Source organism: Lepidochelys kempii, chromosome 15, assembly GCF_965140265.1.
Source record: "Lepidochelys kempii isolate rLepKem1 chromosome 15, rLepKem1.hap2, whole genome shotgun sequence".
In the NCBI taxonomy this organism is placed as follows: Eukaryota; Metazoa; Chordata; order Testudines; family Cheloniidae; genus Lepidochelys; species Lepidochelys kempii.
In genome coordinates this window covers 27,250,457-27,269,017 of record NC_133270.1, presented here as the reverse complement: position 1 = coordinate 27,269,017, position 18,561 = coordinate 27,250,457, and the positions used below count along the sequence as shown (strand labels likewise).

At 48.6% G+C, this 18,561-nt stretch overlaps 1 protein-coding gene across 1 annotated transcript; it reads right to left on the bottom strand.

The window, feature by feature from the left end:
- Positions 1 to 423: 423 nt before the first annotated feature.
- CCDC63 (coiled-coil domain containing 63) lies at positions 424 to 14,342 on the bottom strand. The gene is made up of 11 exons (XM_073312931.1): positions 14,254 to 14,342; positions 13,266 to 13,432; positions 12,357 to 12,546; positions 10,773 to 10,892; positions 10,037 to 10,218; positions 9,033 to 9,214; positions 7,454 to 7,674; positions 4,118 to 4,192; positions 2,692 to 2,884; positions 1,671 to 1,868; positions 424 to 572 (listed from the first exon to the last, which is right to left on the bottom strand). Exons 1-11 carry the CDS (start codon positions 14,266 to 14,268, stop codon positions 457 to 459), a joined length of 1,659 nt encoding a protein of 552 aa, XP_073169032.1. The 5' UTR covers positions 14,269 to 14,342; the 3' UTR covers positions 424 to 456.
- Between the last annotated feature and the right edge of the window lie 4,219 nt (positions 14,343 to 18,561).

The following is an 18,561-nucleotide window of genomic DNA, read 5'->3' as shown; positions in this document are numbered from 1 at the left end:
TTTAAACAGGGGCCTGCCTGCTCTGTGTGGATATTGATGAGCCCATGGCAATTTGCACAGGCAGAGGAGATGGAGAAGTGAGGTCATGCCCACCTGTGGCCATTAAATGCCGATGTACTTAGTGCACCAGCATTTTGCAACACAGAGGACGTTAGTCCCGGTGCCACGGCCAAACTGTTGTGAATGATTGTTAGACAACTGCTGCCCTCCTTTCCACCCCAGAAATGGTTGCATTTCTTTATATGTGATGCCTGCCTTTAATTGGTAGAGCTTCGTTTAAGTTTGTAAAAGGCTTTGGGATCCTGCCGGATGGCAAAGCCTATTGTAAATACAAGACAGTACTAGCATTCCTGAGACTTAAAGTTAGCTTTGTTTAAATTAAGCACAGAATCAGATTTTGATTTCAAGTGAATTAAGAACCTATTATTTATACCCAGTGTATTTGCTTTTCCCCATCTATAAAATTATCCCTCTCTTCTTCTCTTTGTCCAGTGAGATCCTACTGGACTCGTCCTTCTCCAAGTTCCCAACAATCAGGCTGCGCAAACTGCCATGGTCCAAAGGCCAATCAACTGTTTCAAAAGAAATTGGGATTATTAGGGTGAAAAATCTCTCCAGAGCTTCAGTGAAAGTCCTAACTTGTCACTGCGCTTGCTGCAAACCCACACTTTCTGATAACTGTGTCAGAAGGCTGCTAATCTCATTAATACTATGCAAATCCAGGGGCCCATGGAGTTTCACCCACTCACATTAGTGTTAAATATTGCCCCGGCTCTGCTATTGCATTTCATTCCCATGGCCATCTGAGTATAAGGGTGCTAAGTCCCCAGACTGTCAGAAATTTGCCCACGCCAATAAAGCAGTGAACCAAATCCTGGGTAGGCAATGAGCCCATTCATCTCCCATTGACTCCAGCAGGAACTGCAGGCACTAGGGAACTCCCAGCATTTGGCCCCATCTTAGAAACTATGGGGCCTGATTCTGTGACTCCATTCCTCCACTAGAGGCAGGGGTGGAGGTGACTTTTAGCCACCTTTGCTTCCCTATATTTTGGGGCTATAAAGGATCCCGTTTCGTCCCTGGTTTAATTTAGAGCAGTCCCAGGGCTGCTCTTATGCTTCACTTCCCCTGGCCACTGTGAGCCCTGGGAAACAGAGAACAGCCATAGTGCAGTGCACTCCAGCCATCCCATCACAGGAGCTGGGAGCAGGGCTGGTGCAGAGCCCTTATGCCCAGCAGGGCAGCCCCCTCCACAGCGGATATTATCATAGCATCCTTTCCACCTGCTTTAAGGCTTCTTTATGCCAGGGCAATGTAGAAGGGCCTTGGCATAGTTGAGAATCAGGCCCAGCTAGATCTTTTAGAACAGACTCCCAAGGGAAGTCGTGAAAACCCCATCACTAAAGCCATTTCAAGCCAGGCTAGATGGAGCATTAGCCAAGATATGAACATATTGGCAAGTGGGTGGGAGGAGACAGTTATAATCCCGGGAGCCTTTTCCACCTCTGACTGCTACGATCCTGCCATTTGATTCATATTCCCCATTTGGTCCTTTTGCAGTCTCCTTGCTTCTGCCCCAGCCAGGCCTCTATGGTTCTGTTCCCATGTAAGATAGGTTCTGTTCCTGTGAGCGATAGGTAGCGTCTGGGAGAGAAGATGTGAGTACTTACCATCCTCTACGTTCTCTACTACATGCTCTATGGTAGGGGAAGATTGGGGTAATTTCGCTGCATCTGTACTTTTAAGGAGTCCGGTGCCACCCAAAAATGGATTCAATAAAGGGAGCGAATCCTGCTCTCCCTCGACCTCCTTATAGCGCAGGAAGGATTCAATGAGCAGGAGATCATTGGTTTTCTTTTCTATGATACCTGTGTGGGACAAGTTAAAACTGATGACCCCCCACCAGATTAGGGTTGCCAACTTTCTAATCGCACAAAAACAAAGACAGCCTGCCTTAGCCCCGGGCCCCCTTTGTGCCACTGACCAGACTTTTAACGGCCTAGTTGGCAGTGTCAACCGAAGCTGCCAGGGTTTCTTTTTGACCGGGTGTTCCAGTCAAAAATTGGACACTTGGCAACCCTACCCCAGACCCAGGCATAAGATACTGTTCATTCCGAGCCCACTTCTGGCAAAAGCCCCACTGGAAGGCAGGAGCCTGGGTTCTATTTCAAGCTCTTGTGTGACATAGGTTATCACTGGGTAGGTGAGACCTTGGGTTTGTGGGGCCCTATACAAAACATACTAGACCCTATGGTCCCCCCCTAGAGACAAGAATAGAACTCAGGAGTCCTGGTCCCCAGGCTTCTGCTCTAACTAGTAGGCCACACTTCTTCCCAGAGCGGAGAACAGAATCCAGGCTCCCCAGGCCCACCCCAACCATTGGAGCGCTATACGAAAGAGACCAGGTCCCACATTCCCCTGCTAGAGTCAAGAATAAAACTCAGCAGTCCTGATCCCCAGACTCTGCTCCAACCCCAAGAGCCTACATTCCCCTCTAGTACCAAGAAGAGAACTCAGAAGTTCAAGAGCCCCTTGTTCTAGCTACTAGACCCACACTCACTCCCACCATAAATGTGTGAGTGACTCACTTCTCTATCAGTGAGTTTCTCTGAAATACTTTGGGGTTGGTTTTGGGGTTTTTTTTGGAGCTTTACTAAAATTTGGGCAAAGGAAAAACCACTAACAACTCACCAAAATACTGCATCAGGTTCAGATCCGTGATCTCCCCACTCTCGCCAAGCTGCTCCATTATCTTGGTGTCCTTGCACTGTATTTGTTTAAACAGAAAGTCCACAGCGGATTTGAGCTGGTCCAGGACCTTGCTGCTCTCTTTACAGGTGTACTCGTACAGGTTGGCCTCTTCGGTGGTTTTCTTCAGCTTCTCCTATCAGCACAAAGCAAAGCCATCCTAGGAGTTATCTAGGCTACAGGGCTTGAACCATGTACAAGACACGGGCCCAAAGCGAACCCCCCCAAAACTGTGCCCCATCCGAACACCCCAAACTCTGTTTGCAGCTCACTCAGGCCCAATTTCAGTTTAGGGTTGAAGGGTTCAAGGAGCATCTCCACACAGAAGGTGAGTGTGAAAGACACTGAGCACAAACCAGAGTGGAAAGGTTTTGGATTGATCTCGTCCCCGCTGTAATTCTACTGATGCCATGTGTCTGGGGGAAGTAGCCCTCTCCTGGCAGCCCCTTGAGGATGACAGAATCATAGGACTGGAAGGGAACTTGAGAGGTCTTCTAGTCCAGTCCCCTGCTCTCCAGGCAGGACTAAGTATGCAGGACATCACCACCAAGTGTTCCCTGAAAGATCATGGAGCAGGAGATACTCAGCACTTAGGAGTCAGGCTAACAATGCCCCACTTGCCCCAAGTAATCTCAATAAGTTGGGAGGCTCCAGGTGGCTGGGAAGGGCCACTTGCGGGGAAGAATGAGCCAAGGGCTCCATGAATTGCATAGACTGGGGGCCTGGGGTGACTGACCCTGAGCCCATCTGACTTGGAGGGTGGTCAGGGTTGGTGTGCAGTTCCCAGTCACAAGGTGAAGCCTGCGCTCACAGAGCCCGCTCCAGCATGCTGAGCCGGAGGGGTTTCAGACAGGGGCTGAAGGAAAGGGCTGGCAAAAGCCAAAGCAGGGTCCTCTGCTGGGCTAAGCCTATCCCTGCCCCCTCGGCACACACTGGTATCAGAGCTGACAACAGGGGAGGGAAGCGACGTCCATTGTCGTCAAGGAGGGTCTAGAACTAAGGGCACTGGAAGGGGCAGGGGCTGGACCGGAGGACCCCGAACCATGGGTCTGCACCCCTGTACACTACAGAGCTCTGAACCCCACTAGGGAGAGGTTTTCAGGGGTGGCCTGGAGGCAAAGGGGCAGAGCAGGACCAATGGAGGGCAATGGCCATTCTCCTCCATCGGGGGGGTAGCATTCGGCTTCAGAGGCTGCAGCATTGGCAGTGAAATAACTCCTTCTGCCAATGCCCATACGGATAAATCCCAGTGCATGGCCAGGCCATGCAGACGGCATCCAAGGGCCCAGAATCTGGCCCATACAGTACATAGCGTACTGCCAGGAGGTAAGTCACGGGCTAGCGAGGCTCTCCCAGGACAGCTCCTTACCTCCATCTCCTTGAGACTGGTGTTGCTTTTGTCATCAGCAAACTTCTGTTGGGATTTTAAGTCAAGAATTTCATTCTGCATAAAATATAAGCACATAAGACTAATAATGAGGGCTGCCCCACACTGCTGAGCAAACCACATCCTGGGACTTTGTATGTAGTAGTGTCATGGATTCATCTGTACACTACCAATGACAGTGTCTGTGTTACACCCTCAGCAGGGCTGATTACACGTAGGGTCTGCTTCCTGCAAAGTTCACTTCCTGCTCTCATTAACCCTGACTGCCAATGGGCTTGCGTGGGAACAAGACAGACCAGAGTATGGCTCCTTGTCTTTTTCCACCTTCTGTTAAAATAGTCCCTTCCAAAATCAAGCAGGATTTTCTGAAAGCAGCAGCAAGTCCTAGCAGTATTCCCTCCCTGGGTGTGGGAAGAGCAAATGGGAGAAAAGTTCTACTAATCGCTGCAAATTCCATTATTCTGAGCTCACATCATTGCAGCTTGAAAAATGTGGGCCAGTTCCTCATCGGCTGGTGTAAATCAGTGGGGCACTGCTGATTTACCACAGCTGAAGATCTTGTCTTTGGTGGAGGGCCTGAAGCTCAAGGGATCGGTCATCAATCATTCTCTGCAAGGTATCTATCACCTTAGGATCCAAGTGATTGGAAACACTTTGGGGCACGACCATCTTTTTGTTCTGTGTTTGTACAGCCCCTAGCACAAGGGCACGTTTGTACAGCACCTGACACCTCCTAGGCACTACAGTTATACAAATAATATATAATAAAAAAGTGCTTCCACCCCAGTGCTATACCCCTAGTGGAAATGCCAGTGCAGTCCCTTGGAATGTTTCAACCCATCTATATTCGTGTCTGTTGGATTGAACTGGAGAACCAGTAGTCCTAGGATCCAGTAGGACCAGTACACCCGTGGCTCTGCTCCAAAATGTAGTGACCAGCTGGAACCAGCTGAAAAATTTAAACTGGAGAATAAAATCACAAGAGATCATAAACAGCCCCATTGTGCTGTTCAACTCCAAGAGTGAAACGAGTGTTACAAAGTCAGCATAATGGATTTGTGTTAATTGCTTTCAACTGCCAGTCTGACGGGTGACTAGACCAACCACCCAATGCCTGATGGAAGCGTTCCGCACCTGGAAAGCACAGAGTATAGCTGCCAAGCATATGTTATGCATCATAAAGTTAAGCAGAGTGTGAGTCCCTAATGTTCAGTTTTCACCTGCAACGAATACATTTGTTCTTGCATTGGCTGCATGAATTAGCCACTGCTTAGGACACGTTTCCAAACAATCAGATCACAGTCACTGCTTCCTAGTTAGAAGGCAATAAAGGAAACATTTTTGGTTAGTAGCCAAGATATTTCTTTCCCACCACTAGGCTTCCCTTATCTCCCAGGCACAAGTATCAGGGCTGAAAAAGTGTTTTCTTCTTTAGTGCCACACAAACAAGAGGAAGTATTGGGAGGTAAAGCCTTGGAACTAATCCCTTCATCCCGGGGAGAATTAACTATCACTGACAGCTAACACAGAGACCACTATCTCTAGGTCACTGGTTCACATCCAGGTCAGCAGTAACTGAAAGGTGACATCAGTCCAAACCCCCAGGGGAACAAGTGTCCGTAACACCAAATTCTCCACTAGACTGACCCCATTGCGGAAGTTTCCACAGAGCAGTGAAGGACTAATTGGGCTTGAGGACAGAAATCTTTCTCCCCCGCAAGAGTGGTCCCTCCAGATCTGGGAGAAGGCATACTGGCAGAGCCGCTGCACTGCCTATGCTGTACCCTGTTCAGCAGGGGAACACACCTCTTCTTTGCTGTCATCCTAACACACTCCCAAGCACTAAATCCCCACAGAAGATACACTTTAAAGCCCATCTTCTGAAGAAAAAGGAAGCAGAAGAGATTGGCTGCTTTGCCAATTCTGCTGTGTCCAAACACAGACCAGCAGCAGCCTCTCCCTACAGTCCCACTCTCTTTGGCTGTGCAGAAGATGGACCCACCAGCACCCTTCCCCTAAAGATCTCAGCAGCAGAGCCTGGTGGAATAATAATTCTAGGCCCATTCTGCTCAAACACAGGCCAGAGAGTAACAGAGCCCCACTGGTTTTCTCACCATATTTTAGAGGTCCAGATACGCTGGGCCATGTGCCTCTGGGCGGCACAGAAGTCAGTATGGCTACACTGGGGAGCATTTGGCCAGCTATTCTCAGCCATGCATCTCTACTAACAGGAGACGCCATAGCCACTGGGGAAAACCTGAACAGCTGAGTGTTAAGGCGTGTCTTGAGTCTCTGGGAGACCCCTGACCAGCTATGTGCAGTATGGGGCCCCATTTTCTCTGGAAAACAATCCTTTGTAGCAAAGTAAAACTTTCTCTGAAAGGCTTCATGCTTCCACCCTCCTGCCACGCCTAACCTGTCCATTTGATGGGTCCCTCCCCAGCTCCCAGTCCTCAGTAGGCTGAGAAAGTGCAACATGGAATCCCTTCCAGCTGATCCTGCTTTTATTTAACCAGAATGCATGGGGAGGCTGCAGTCCGCAGCAGTAACAGACAGCAGTTAAAGCATATGAATTAGACCATCATCCCACAGCTGCAAGGAGGCTATAGAACACTCCATTTACCCATCAAACAAACCAGAGCTTAGACAGTGGGCAAAGTAAGATCTGGGGATCCCGTCACTAGGGGCTGGAGTGTAGAGTCTATTCAGTTCGAGTTTGGATTTGATGAAAATTTTATGGCAGGTGGGGAGCCAGGTTCCCAGGCAGGACAGAAATACCTTTCCACTGACAGAGGTAAAAAAACTTCTCTCTACCACCAAAACCTCAAACCAGGGGCCAAAATCCTGAAGTCCTCCGGCACTCCTGTCTCCCACAACACTCAGTGGGAGTCTCGCCCCGGGCAAAGTCCTAGGAAGAGCTTCCAGGCTTGATCCCGCCCAGTAGAATTTTCTGCACCATTTGATGTCACATTTCTGTGCACATTTCCAGTGATGGCCACTAAAAATAACATCAGATCGGGTTTGGTCAGCTTCTCATGCAGCAAACTCCCCCAGCTCCGCACAGCTACTGAGCATCACTCTCTTGCAGTATCTCCTCTGGGTACAAGGTGGCAGCAATGAGACGTTGATTCTGTCTCCTAGACGAGAGTTCCTTTCTTTGGATACCCCATTTATGTTCTAAAAGTCACACGCCTGCGGTGGGATCGGCAGCTGAGGCCCTAGCGTGGGCGGCAACAGCTGCAAGAGCAGAAAGAAGAAAACCTCCGTCTAAAAGCGAAACAGCAGCGTGAAGGGTGCAGAAAAGCAACCGGAACTAACCTGAATGTCCTGTGTCTTCTTCTGCAGCCTCTCCATTTCGTTGTTCAGCTCGGTGACGTAACTGAAATACGCAAAGTTCTTCTCCTCTTTCTCGATGAAATTTGTCACCAGCTGGCCAATGTCCCCGTCCTCGCTCAGCTTCAGCAGGCGCATATAAGCCACCTCGTAGCTCTCAAAGCTTTCACCTTTGCTCTTTCTGGCCCGCTTGCTTGACTTGAGGGCTGGAAGAGATCAACGGCAACGCAAAAACTGCTGGGGCAGCAAACTACCTCTGTTTCTTGTCATTTCGTTCATGCCCATCACCGGGCAAACTCAAAAGAATTCACCTGAAAACACTGGGGATTAAATTCATGCTCCCCCAGGGGGAGCGCGGAAAGGTTGGGGCATGGAATGCAAACTCAAGAAGGCTCACAAAACCGATAGCAGGGCTGGAGAACGGGACATGCCAGAGAGACCAAGGGAGAGGATTTAAAGAGACTAAGGATACATCTACACGGCAGCTGAGAGTTGTCAAAGCACTTAAAGATAGCAGTGTGGCTGGGCACCTCGGGTGAACTCCTGCCCGACACCCTGGCTACGTACCTAGGGTGGCTAGCCCAAGCTGCTAGCTGGGCCGCCGTGGCCACACTTCTATGTCCTGAGCAGACCTAGCGCACATACATCTACCCGACCTGGGATTACACCTTCCAGCTGCTGTGTAGACATAGAATAAGGAAACCCAGGGTGGAGCATGTGGCCCATAAGCACCTGCCAGGTAACAGGACAAGTGGAGGATGGGAATTTCTCCCTGAGGATGGCAGGAGAAATTACTTCTGCCCTCAGTCCCATTGGTGCCACCTCACTGAACTCAGCTGAGGCACAATAATAAATGATTAGCCCCCTCTAGTGTACCTAAAACTAGAACCCATTTCCCCTCCCCTGCCAACACCTCTCTCCAGCACCTCTCTCCCTCCTATTGCCGCAAGCTCCCAGAGAATCACAGAGATGTAGGCCTGGAAGGGACCCAGGACACCAGCAGCCCAGGTACACAGCTCACTGAGAGTTGCTTAATTTAAATCCGGAGTAACACCACGGAAGTCAATGAAGTTATCCCGGAGTGAGTGGAGAATCCAGACCACGGTGTCTCTCTATTGGGTCCTTATCCTAGCTTCCCAGATCCAATGGGATTTTTGCCAATGACTTCAGCAATAGCAGGATTTAGTCCTCTGTCGACAAAAGCCCAAATGACCTTTCACATCATCATTACTTTTATGGATAATGCCACCCATTCTGTGGGAGAGGGTAAGGGGCACTCCCTGGTCCCCTGTGAGCAGGGGTTAAACCCCAGCTCAGCGTCCCCATCCCCTCACACCCAGATTCAGTGCTGGGGTTATCGGAGTGAGAGACACAGGGGTGAGAACCTCTCTGGGAAGGTCAAGACCAGGATGGACCCCAATCTGAGCGTGTTCTGTCTTCCTGTTATGGACATTCTCCTCAGAGGACAAGACCCAGCTGACTGTGACCATGAAGTTTTAAGCTGAGTCACATCAGCTTCCATATTGGGGAGAGGAGGGGGGAGGTTTGTTATCCCATATGGTACCTTCTTCCCTTTTGGCCTGTTCCTCAAAGTCTGAGCGATCCACTAATTTGATGAGCATAAAGGCTTTCAGCTTGGTCTCGTGGTCAAAGACACGCTCCAGTTCCCTGAATTCCACATTATACTGCGCGATGTCTTTGCAGCGCCTTTCCTTCATGGCGGAAACCCGTGCCAGTGCTTCCACCCTAGACCCAGCCAGAAAGCACACAACGCGCCCCGTTAACTAGTTAGTCTTTCCTGTGTGACAATCCACACGCATCGCTCCAGACACCGCTTCAACAATTAACTAGCAGCATGGACAGACTGTGGCTCCTGAACAGCACAACTCAGGAGAATGGGGTCCAGAGTCTTTCCCCTTAAGGACATTGGCTAGACTACGGCCCAGGTTAGTAGTCACCAAGCGTTGTGCCACCTTAGCTGCTGTTTGGGAAATGACTTGGTGTGGTTCAGTTTCCGTAGGACAGAAGTTTACCACCCCATAAATCACCACTGCAATGGGCACAGATAGACCCCCACCCCCACCCCGTCTTAGCTAAGAGGCCAAGTGTTTGACTGGGCCGTCTCTACACGGTCCTGGCTGAGGCGCACTGGTAGTGGGCAGTGTGGGTGAAGACCACCCCATTCTGCCTGTCCTACGGATGAGCAGAGGAGCTCAGATTCCAGGCCCACCAATCAGGCATCTTTCCTGGGCACTAGAAAACTCGTCTAGGCCCACATTTTCACTTTGCTTTTGGTGACCAGCTTCGGACATCTAGGGCCTGATTTTCACAGGTCCTGTGCACCCATAGCGCCAGCTGAAGTCAATGGGAGCTGCCAGAGATCAACCCCTCTGAAAACCAAGTCCCGAGTATTTAACACTGAGCGCCCAGAATCAGTGGGCACTTCTTAAAATCTGATCTTAGGTGGATATTTATTAATGAATGAAATGGGCATTTGTGCCCTGGAAAGCAATACCAAATGTACTGCCAAGAGCTAGTGCGGCCTGTGCCTTTTCCTCTCCCGTTTACCTTTGTTCGTATGCTTGGCTGGACTTATCAATTGCAGCGTCCATTGTTTTCCTCTGCTGATCTAGTCTTTTATGAAGTTTTGAATAGAAGTTGTCAAAAATAGCTTTCTGAAATCGCAGGTTTTCAATCTCTTCTCTGAGCGTGGCATTCGTGGTCAGGATGGTATTGAAACGGATAGTGGTCTGGGAAGAGAGGTTGCAAATGAAAAGTCTGTAAGGGAGGCAGAACAGGAAAGAGGAGCCCAGCTATTATGGGTCAAACAACATAAAACAGGGCTAAGACAAACACAGCCCAGGGAAGTCTTAAGTGGGCCCTCTGGCTACCCTTGTCTTTAATACTGCAGCACAGCCCACTGAGCCTGCAGGAGAGGCCACTTGGATCAGGACAGAGCTAGGATCTTTTGCTGTTGAAATCCACCTGCCCCGTTTCACAGATGATTGGCTGCAATCAACTTCGTTTTGCTGCAAAGTAGGTGTAGCCCTTGGAGCTCCTGGGAAATTGCAAACATTGCCCTTGGATGGACAAGCTTGAAAGAGCCTTGGATGTGCACTATACAGCAAGAGCGATCGGGTCAGCGAAGACAGGAAAAGTCCTTTGCATTGCTTGGGTGAACCTGAATTTTTAAATTATCTTGATAACAGGAAAACATTTTCCAAGCCCTCCACATTCAGGTAGCCAGCTAGTCAAGGAGTAGCAGTGCAAAATGTATCAACAGCTGGGTCAAGCAATTGCTTACATGGTTTAGGCGATTCTCCAGCATCTGAATCTGCTTTTGCAGCCATTTGCTCTCATTCGCTTGTTTCACCTTTGCTACAACCAGTTTTTGAGTTTTGATCTTTTTTTCCATCTCCATTACCTAAAAAAAATAAAAATCTGTCTTTACGTTCTGGATTTTTGTCAGTGTGCTTAGCCATTGTAAATGCCCATGTGTTGACCTGAACTACAGTAATCCACGTCAGTAATGATCTTAAATTTAGAGTGCAGCTTTTATCTCAAACGATCCCTCTTTACAGGCACTGAACTACAAACAGGAGTCACTTTATTTTTATGTCACCACTGAAATATGGCTACCTCTGGGGTGAAACAGCAGCTGTTCAGGGCACAACAACACTATGCAACAGAGTAGAACAGAAAAAGAAGAATATTTTATCATGGTACCTCTTGTGCCGTGGTCCATGTCCACCTACTGTCTGGGGAGCACTTCCTGAAGGTGCGTATAATGAAATGTTTGGAGAAATCGGGAATTGGAAGAATCTCCCAACACAAAGTGGTCAGAAGAATGAAACAGTTGGAGGACCCCTGAAACTGACCCCCTACCAGCACGATGGACAATGATTCCATATTGACTCACAAGGGAAGGTGCCACCTACTGAATCTCCCAGATCACTTCTGCAGCATTTGGGTGTTCCTTGGTCTCCTCTAAAAATACTGGCCAGACCCAACTCTGCTCAGCCTATGAGAGCTGAGGATATTTTTATTGTAAGTATTTGGTTGTTTTTTTTAAATGTCAAGTCTCAGGGCACATAAATGAATGTAACAAAAAACACAGTTTTTGCCTCTTTTCCAAGAAAAACAATGAGAGCAAGCGTGGGGTAGGGAATATTCCCCAGCAAATCCCACACTCCCTTTTCCCCATCCAGACCACCACCTCAAACCATAGTGGTGTATCGGAACACAGGGACCAGAGTCAAACCCAAAGTCACTGGGCAAACTTCCACTGACTGTAACAGGAACAGATTAGGTGGTCCATAATGTCTTCAAATCATGTGGTCTTTTGCTCGAGAGGTGACATTATATTCCAAGGCCTGAGCTGACACATTTTATATACAAATGCTTCAAACACTAGATTCCCCTGCAAACAAACTGCAGACAGGCCAGGTTTTTTCCCCTAAGACTTTAATTATTTGATTCAGAGCTTTATTCCCTTTGGCTATTTCATGCCATGATATTGCCATTGTGGTGTTCCAACTAATTAGGTCACAATCCTTTGGATTACATTATCAATTACAGCAGAAACCTGAAAACTTATAGCCAATTTAGGGTCTGATCCCACAGACACTTATCTGAGTAGTCCTTACTTATGCAAGAAGTCCCACTTACTTCACTGGCACTAATCAGGTGTGTAATGGATGCAGTAATGGAACCGGGGTAACAATCAGTGAATTGCTCTTTTAACAAGCTATGAAATGTGAAGACACCTGAAGCTGCAAAGCAAAGAAAGAGCTACCATCCCGGTAGTGACAGATAGGAGGGCGTCGCTTGTTTTGTGGCTTTGCTAATGTATTTCATGTTTATCCATTTAACTGTTCAGATACTCTACCTTATCATCAAGTTCAGCTATCAGGGCTTTTGTTGCTTTAATCAGAGAATCATATTCCTCTTTGGTCTGTAAAAGAAATTTAAGCTCCATACAATTTCTGTCATCTAACATCATATTTCTCTGTGACTTTGTAAGGCTCAAGAGTAATGCAATCTCTTCATGTTCCTGCTTCAGTGAATATATTTCTTTTCTGTAGAAAAAATGATAAAAATAATATTTGGCACTTAGCATCTTCAAAGCACTGTGCAAACATTATTCAACCCTTGCAATTTTAGCTTCAAGCTTCTAGCGAGGGAGAAATTAGTTTAGACAAATTATTTTAAAAATGTATAAAAGACATTCCCCTCAACCAAGAAAATTAAAAGTTTTTCAAAAAATGTATACACTTCATAGCCTAATCCTGTCCTCTTGCATTTAAAACTCCCACTGATTTCAAAGGGAGTTCTGCATAAGGAAGGATCAAGACCTAAATAAAGCGTCTCTAATTATTCTAAGCAAATAGATTAGTTTTGTGAAAGCAGGAAATTCAAAAGGTTATCAAGAGAATAGTATCATATAAAGAACCCAATCCTGTAGTTTTTGTGCATCCAATATTCCCAGTGGATGAACCTGGGCTGAAGGATTGGGCCCAAAGCCCACAAATGTGTGCTTTTCGGACTACCAATATCATGTAGTATGCAAAACGCAGAGGGTCATATTCCCTGCTGGGGCACAGTGGCATAGTTCTGCTGCAGTCAGAGCAGCTACGCTGTTTTACACTAGCTGAGGATCTGGCTCAGAGTGGTTTTAATGTAACTGTTCCTGGCATAAGTAAGAGCAGAATCAGGCCCACAGAGGACACGTGCAGCCCGGATTTGAAGGTGTCTTTTCTTTTTCAGCCACGGACTAGCAAAATGAAGCTGCCCTTACTCCTGATGGTACATTTGCTGTTGAGCCTTGACACCAAAAGACTTCCGTCTTTCTACCATCATCCGAAATTGCTGCTGCAGCTTCCGGAGCTCGGTCTCAGCCATCATTTCCTTCTCCTTCTCGGTGAATTCCGAAGGGTCACTTCTGGACTGGGACTCTTTCCACCGCTGGGGAAATGGTACATTTTTGCCAACATCTTAATAAGTCACTTACAAAAGTTCAAGTACTAACACTTAGTGCCTATATACAACAACACCTTCTATTAATTAACATTTCCTAGTTCAGCCTCATAGCCATGCTGAGAGCTGGGGAAGCAGTCCGACCCCTGTGTTACAGAGGGGAAACTGAGGAACAGAGAGGGCTCTGTTGTGGCTTTAAAAGCCACAACAGCATTAGGGGGTGTCCTGCAGCTGACAGAAGAAAAAGTCTGCAGGGTCTCTTGGGAAGCACATGCAGGAGCAGCAATTGCTACACTCTTGTAAAGGGTGCAGCATTGCCCGCATGCCTGACTTTAGCAGTTATTGTGTACAGGAGTAGGATGTGGACTTTAGCAGTTATTGTGTACAGGAGTAGGATGTGGTCATGGCTGTGATACCCCCCGTGGGCTGCCTGCCGAACACCACAGCACGCACTAACACTGCTTTGCACCTGGAAGTCCGAATCTCAGGAAGCCGGGTGCCCCCAGGACAGGAGCACAGAAATGTGGGGCGAGGGCTCACAGCCCCTTCTTCCCCCGGTTCCACAAAGCTACCACAGCAACTCAATGACAAAGGATCAGGCCACTGCTGCAATCAGTAGACAATCCTCCTCACTAAAGTCAACATTTATTCATACGAGTTGAAATCCTGGCCCCTGGGAGTTCTGCCACTGAGTTCAATGAGGCCAGAGTCTCACCCATGATCTTCTTGACAGCCGTGGGAGACAGTTTGTGCAGTTTTGCTCATAACCCTCCCTACAGTCTCTGATGTTGGCTTTGGGGATTTTTTACCTGTGAATCCTTCATTGTTTCCTGTTGACGTCAGCCTTCCGTTCTGGGCAGATACTGTGATAAGGTAAACGTAGTGAACCCTCCTCCAGAGAAGCTCTGTTCTTAAAGAAAAAATAGAGAACTAACAGGCTATGTCAGCAGATTCCCTGCACTGACTCGGGATTCAGTCTGTCTCCCCGCCCCAGCCCTAAACCCCTTTATTATCTTTGGCACATGAGCAAATAATCACAGATGGCTGCATGCTGAATAAAAGAAGAACATTTGTAGTGATGTCACTGTGAAACATGTTCCTCCTATCCAGTTTATAATTAGGGGAAGAACAGATGGTTCAAGCCTATTCCAACCCATTCAGTATCTGAGTTTCCATAGAAATCATAGAAAGGGCTCATGTTTGCAGAGCAGCTGCATGAACCATACAGCAGACATGGGGACGAAGGGGTTAAAAGAAGATTGGGGAATCAGATTCTGCCCTCAGCTGTGGGCACAGAACTTCAGCAGGAGAAGTGATGGTGGACGTGAGGACAGAAGTTAGCCCTAGGATTTCCAACCCCTCTTCAAATACAGCCCGGATAGTCATTAGTCATCAGTATGGGATGAATCCTGCCATCCTTCCTCTACCATTGGCTACAATGAGAGTTTGCACTGTGCCAGGACTGAAGGCCAGATTGAGCCTGACCTTTCTGCAGGGGTGCAAAGGAGCCGAGGTACAAGGGGCCTTCTCTCCCTTCCCTTGTGGCATCTGCATTAGGGTCCGACCCTGCAGTCTGCTCCTCCCAACTCCTCTGGGGTCACCCAAAGGGGACAGGGAGGAGGTAGGGCCATGAATCTGCCCCCCACTCCACACGACAGGGTTGCAGGTGGCCGTCTGTATAAGAGATGGCATATAAGGAACACTTCCCCAACAAGTTCAGGTCAGGGATGCCATCTGCTTCCGAGGGCTTGTGCTGAGTGGGACAGCTCTGTCTGCCCCTTCTTCTGGACTGCTAAAGGGTGTTGCTATAGAAGCCCACAGGGCTTGCAATTAGGGCCAGATTCTTCAAAGAACTCAGGCACATTGGATGCTGAGTGCCTTTGAAAATCTAGCCTGGATCACGGTACCTAAACGGGAGCTGGGCTGCTGGAGAAATCTGTCGCCATTTGCGGGTGCTAAGCACTTGAAAACCTGACCCTGAACTCTTTTGAAAATCTGAGCCTGGCAAACAAATCAGTGCTCATGAGGGACCCCTAAACAGTAACGTGTCAGTATCCAACACACCCTTTCTGTCCACTACTGTTGGCTCTGTGCAAGGACTGTAAGTATATTGTGGAAACTGGAAGCCTCTATCTATACTCGGCTCTTTTACAGATACCCAGCAACAGTTAAAACTTGTCTATACTTGAGAGTTAATTCAGATTAAGGTAGGTGTAAATTTAGAGCACAATAGCTATTCCTGAATAGCTCCATGTGTAGACAAGCCTTTACACTTAACCCCTAACTTCATTGGTGGGCTTTACAGTTAAAAAATAGAGTGAACCTGCTAAAGAAAATTGAAGTCATTAGAAACTATTTGTCCAATAACTTGGTAGAAACCTCCAGCAAGGTAGAACTCTTTGACCAGTTGTGGATTAAAGTCGTTTCAGTATTTACACACTTCTTGTCTTTGGGATACAGGCACACACACACCCCCACACTGACAACTTTGCACCCCACTCGTAGAGGAAACTTGTCACAAATCTCCTAAAAATCAAGGCCAGTCCTTGCAGAAAGGGCTTAAAAAACTACAAATTAAAGCTTGGTTTATCCGTAAACTCTCAAATTAAAGGCCAGACCCAAAGCCCACAGGAGTCAAAGGGAGACTTTCGGGGGCTTTGGATCAGATCCCGACACTTTCCTCGTCAGATACCAGGGTCTCTGAATACAGCCCCAGGGCTTCAGAGCAGGTGCGACTGGGAAGAGGCGGCGGGCTGTCCAGCCTTTGTAAGGGGTGCAAAGGTTTCCTCCCCCAGGAAAGCGGTTTTTAATAGATGACATTTAGAGGCAGGGGGTGTATTCCACAGGGGAACACCAGCTCCTGCTTTCTGAGCCGGGGCCAGCCGATTGGCCAAGGGAGGGAAGGGGAAGGAAAGAAAAAGGCCCCGTCCCCGACCCGCCGCCCGGTGCGTCTCCCCGGCCCCGCAGGGGCCGCCCCAGCTGGCAGCCAGCCTAGGGCAGGGCCCCCACGCCCCGGCCGGGCATGGAGCGCCTACGCGGAGGGCGGGCTGCGGGAGCCGGGCCGGGACGCTGTTCTCCTGCGCTCCGCAGCGCGAAACAGAACGCGCCGGGCCGGGGGTTCCAGGCACACCCAGGGCCCCTCTGTGATGCGGCCGCCTGCCATTGGCTGCCCCGGGGAGGGGTGGGGACACTCCCCGGGGTCTGCAGGCTGCAGCCCCGCTCTCCCCCCGTTTTAAGCTTCCCTGCCCCTCCTCCCCCCTCTGCTTTCCCGCTGCCCCCCGGCCGCTCCCAGCTCGCTGGGATCTGACCCCTGCTGTCCAGGGCACAGATCGCCGCAAAGTGCCTCCCTATTGGGATCCGGGAAGTGGGCGGGTGAAGCCCCTGCACTGCTAAAGGATTCCCCCCGCCCCCCCGCAGCCTAAGAGGGGGATGCACAGGACCTGGACACCAAATAAATCCGGGGGACAACTAATGAAATAACAGGGACAGGAGTGTGGTCAAAGGGTCAAACGAAAGGAACCGGAGGGGGACACCGAGCAGAGAACCCCAGCCAGCGCCCGCTGCTCCTCAAAGGCGTCAAGGTGCCTGGGGGAAAGACAGGATTTCCTGGAGCCCCCCCGGGTCACTCCTGAGCTACTGCGTCGACCCTCAGCGCAGAGCGCTTCGCTGCTAGCCCGGCCTCGTCTCTGGTCCACTCTCAACGGCCTGGCCTGGCGGGCGTATTAATGGCCCCGCACATTTTGTGATTCCAAAGGGCTTTGATTGGCACAAATGGGGTTTTGTCCTCATGTGCTTCTTGTTTTGCAGGAGGGTGATACATCACACTGGGCTTGAAGAGGTTGATTGATTTGCTTGCATCCTTGCTCTGTTAGATTTGGGGGGAACGATGGTGGTTAGATACCTTTATTCTCAGCATTCTATTTAGCTCAGACTGGTATAGCTGGAAATTTGGATTTTATTTCTGAGTTCAGAAGCCAGCTCCAATTATATAATCCAGCTGATTTACACACTGTATATATATGGGTGGATGGATGCACTGGGATAATGATGACTTGATTACAGAGCCCAGAGGTAGCTGATGCATGTTTTCCCGTTCAGATATTCACCACTAAGGCTGTCTATGATGATAACCCTGGCATAACATCTGCTTGAGTTCGCTTCCCTTATTTACAATGGTACCTTTTTGCACCAAGCGGGTGAGGTAATATCTTCCACTGGACTAACTTCTGTTGGTGAAAGAGACAAGTTTTCCAGGTCACACAGAGTTCTTCTCTCCCCAACAGAAGCTGGTCCAATAAAAGATATGACCTCACCCACCTTGTCTCTCTAATACCCTGCAACCAACACGGCTACAACGCTGCAAACAAACTTGATGCACATTCATTTGGCTTATAGCTAATTACATTTTCAAATGCAACATTTGAAATGACGTTTCAGTCTTTGTCGAGAATCCATCCCCCACATACTAGAGCAAGACTGGTATTTGCTTACTGCGGCCTTAGAAAGTAAAAAGTGAAGGACTCTGTTCTAGCAGTTGCTAGCAGAAGAGGCCAGGGAATCAAGCAAGTTTCTGGGTTCTTTTCCCAGTCCAGCCATTAACTTGCTGTGTTCTCCCAGCCTGGATCGATAGACTCACGCTAGCATGCTAAAATACCGGTGCTGACATTGCAGCGCTGGCAGATATTCAGCCTGGCCACATGAGCTCAGGCCCACCCGACCCCTAGAGACACTGACCTGTCTCGCAGGGGGTTTGAGAGGATCAGTTCATTAATGTTTGTGAAATGTTTTGACCTCCTTGTGTGAGAGGTGCTATAAAAAGGCAAAGTACCATAATTAAATAACCTCACTGGCCTACGGTGAGACGCTGCAGTACCTGAATAGTACTCCAGTCCCTATGAAGTCTCTATTTTGTACTAGTTGTATTGCTTACTTCGCTCTGGACTAAATGGAAATACCAGTTCACTGCTGGCAAGACAAGGGCATTTACACTCCATTTCATATGGCCAAGGTTAGCACAGTTAGGTTGAGAAAGTGAAGGAAAAAACCCACAAAAAATTCATTACTCTTAGGTCTGGTTTGCCCAGTTACTCGAAAGACCTTAATGATCTAAAGACCAA

Coding starts and splice junctions, on each gene's coding strand:
- CCDC63 (XM_073312931.1), bottom strand. Junction 10,893..12,356: donor TAGCTGAACTTGATGATAAG/GTAGAGTATCTG, acceptor TATTTTTTTTAG/GTAATGGAGATGGAAAAAAA. Junction 10,219..10,772: donor TGGAGAATCGCCTAAACCAT/GTAAGCAATTGC, acceptor CTCTCTTCCCAG/ACCACTATCCGTTTCAATAC.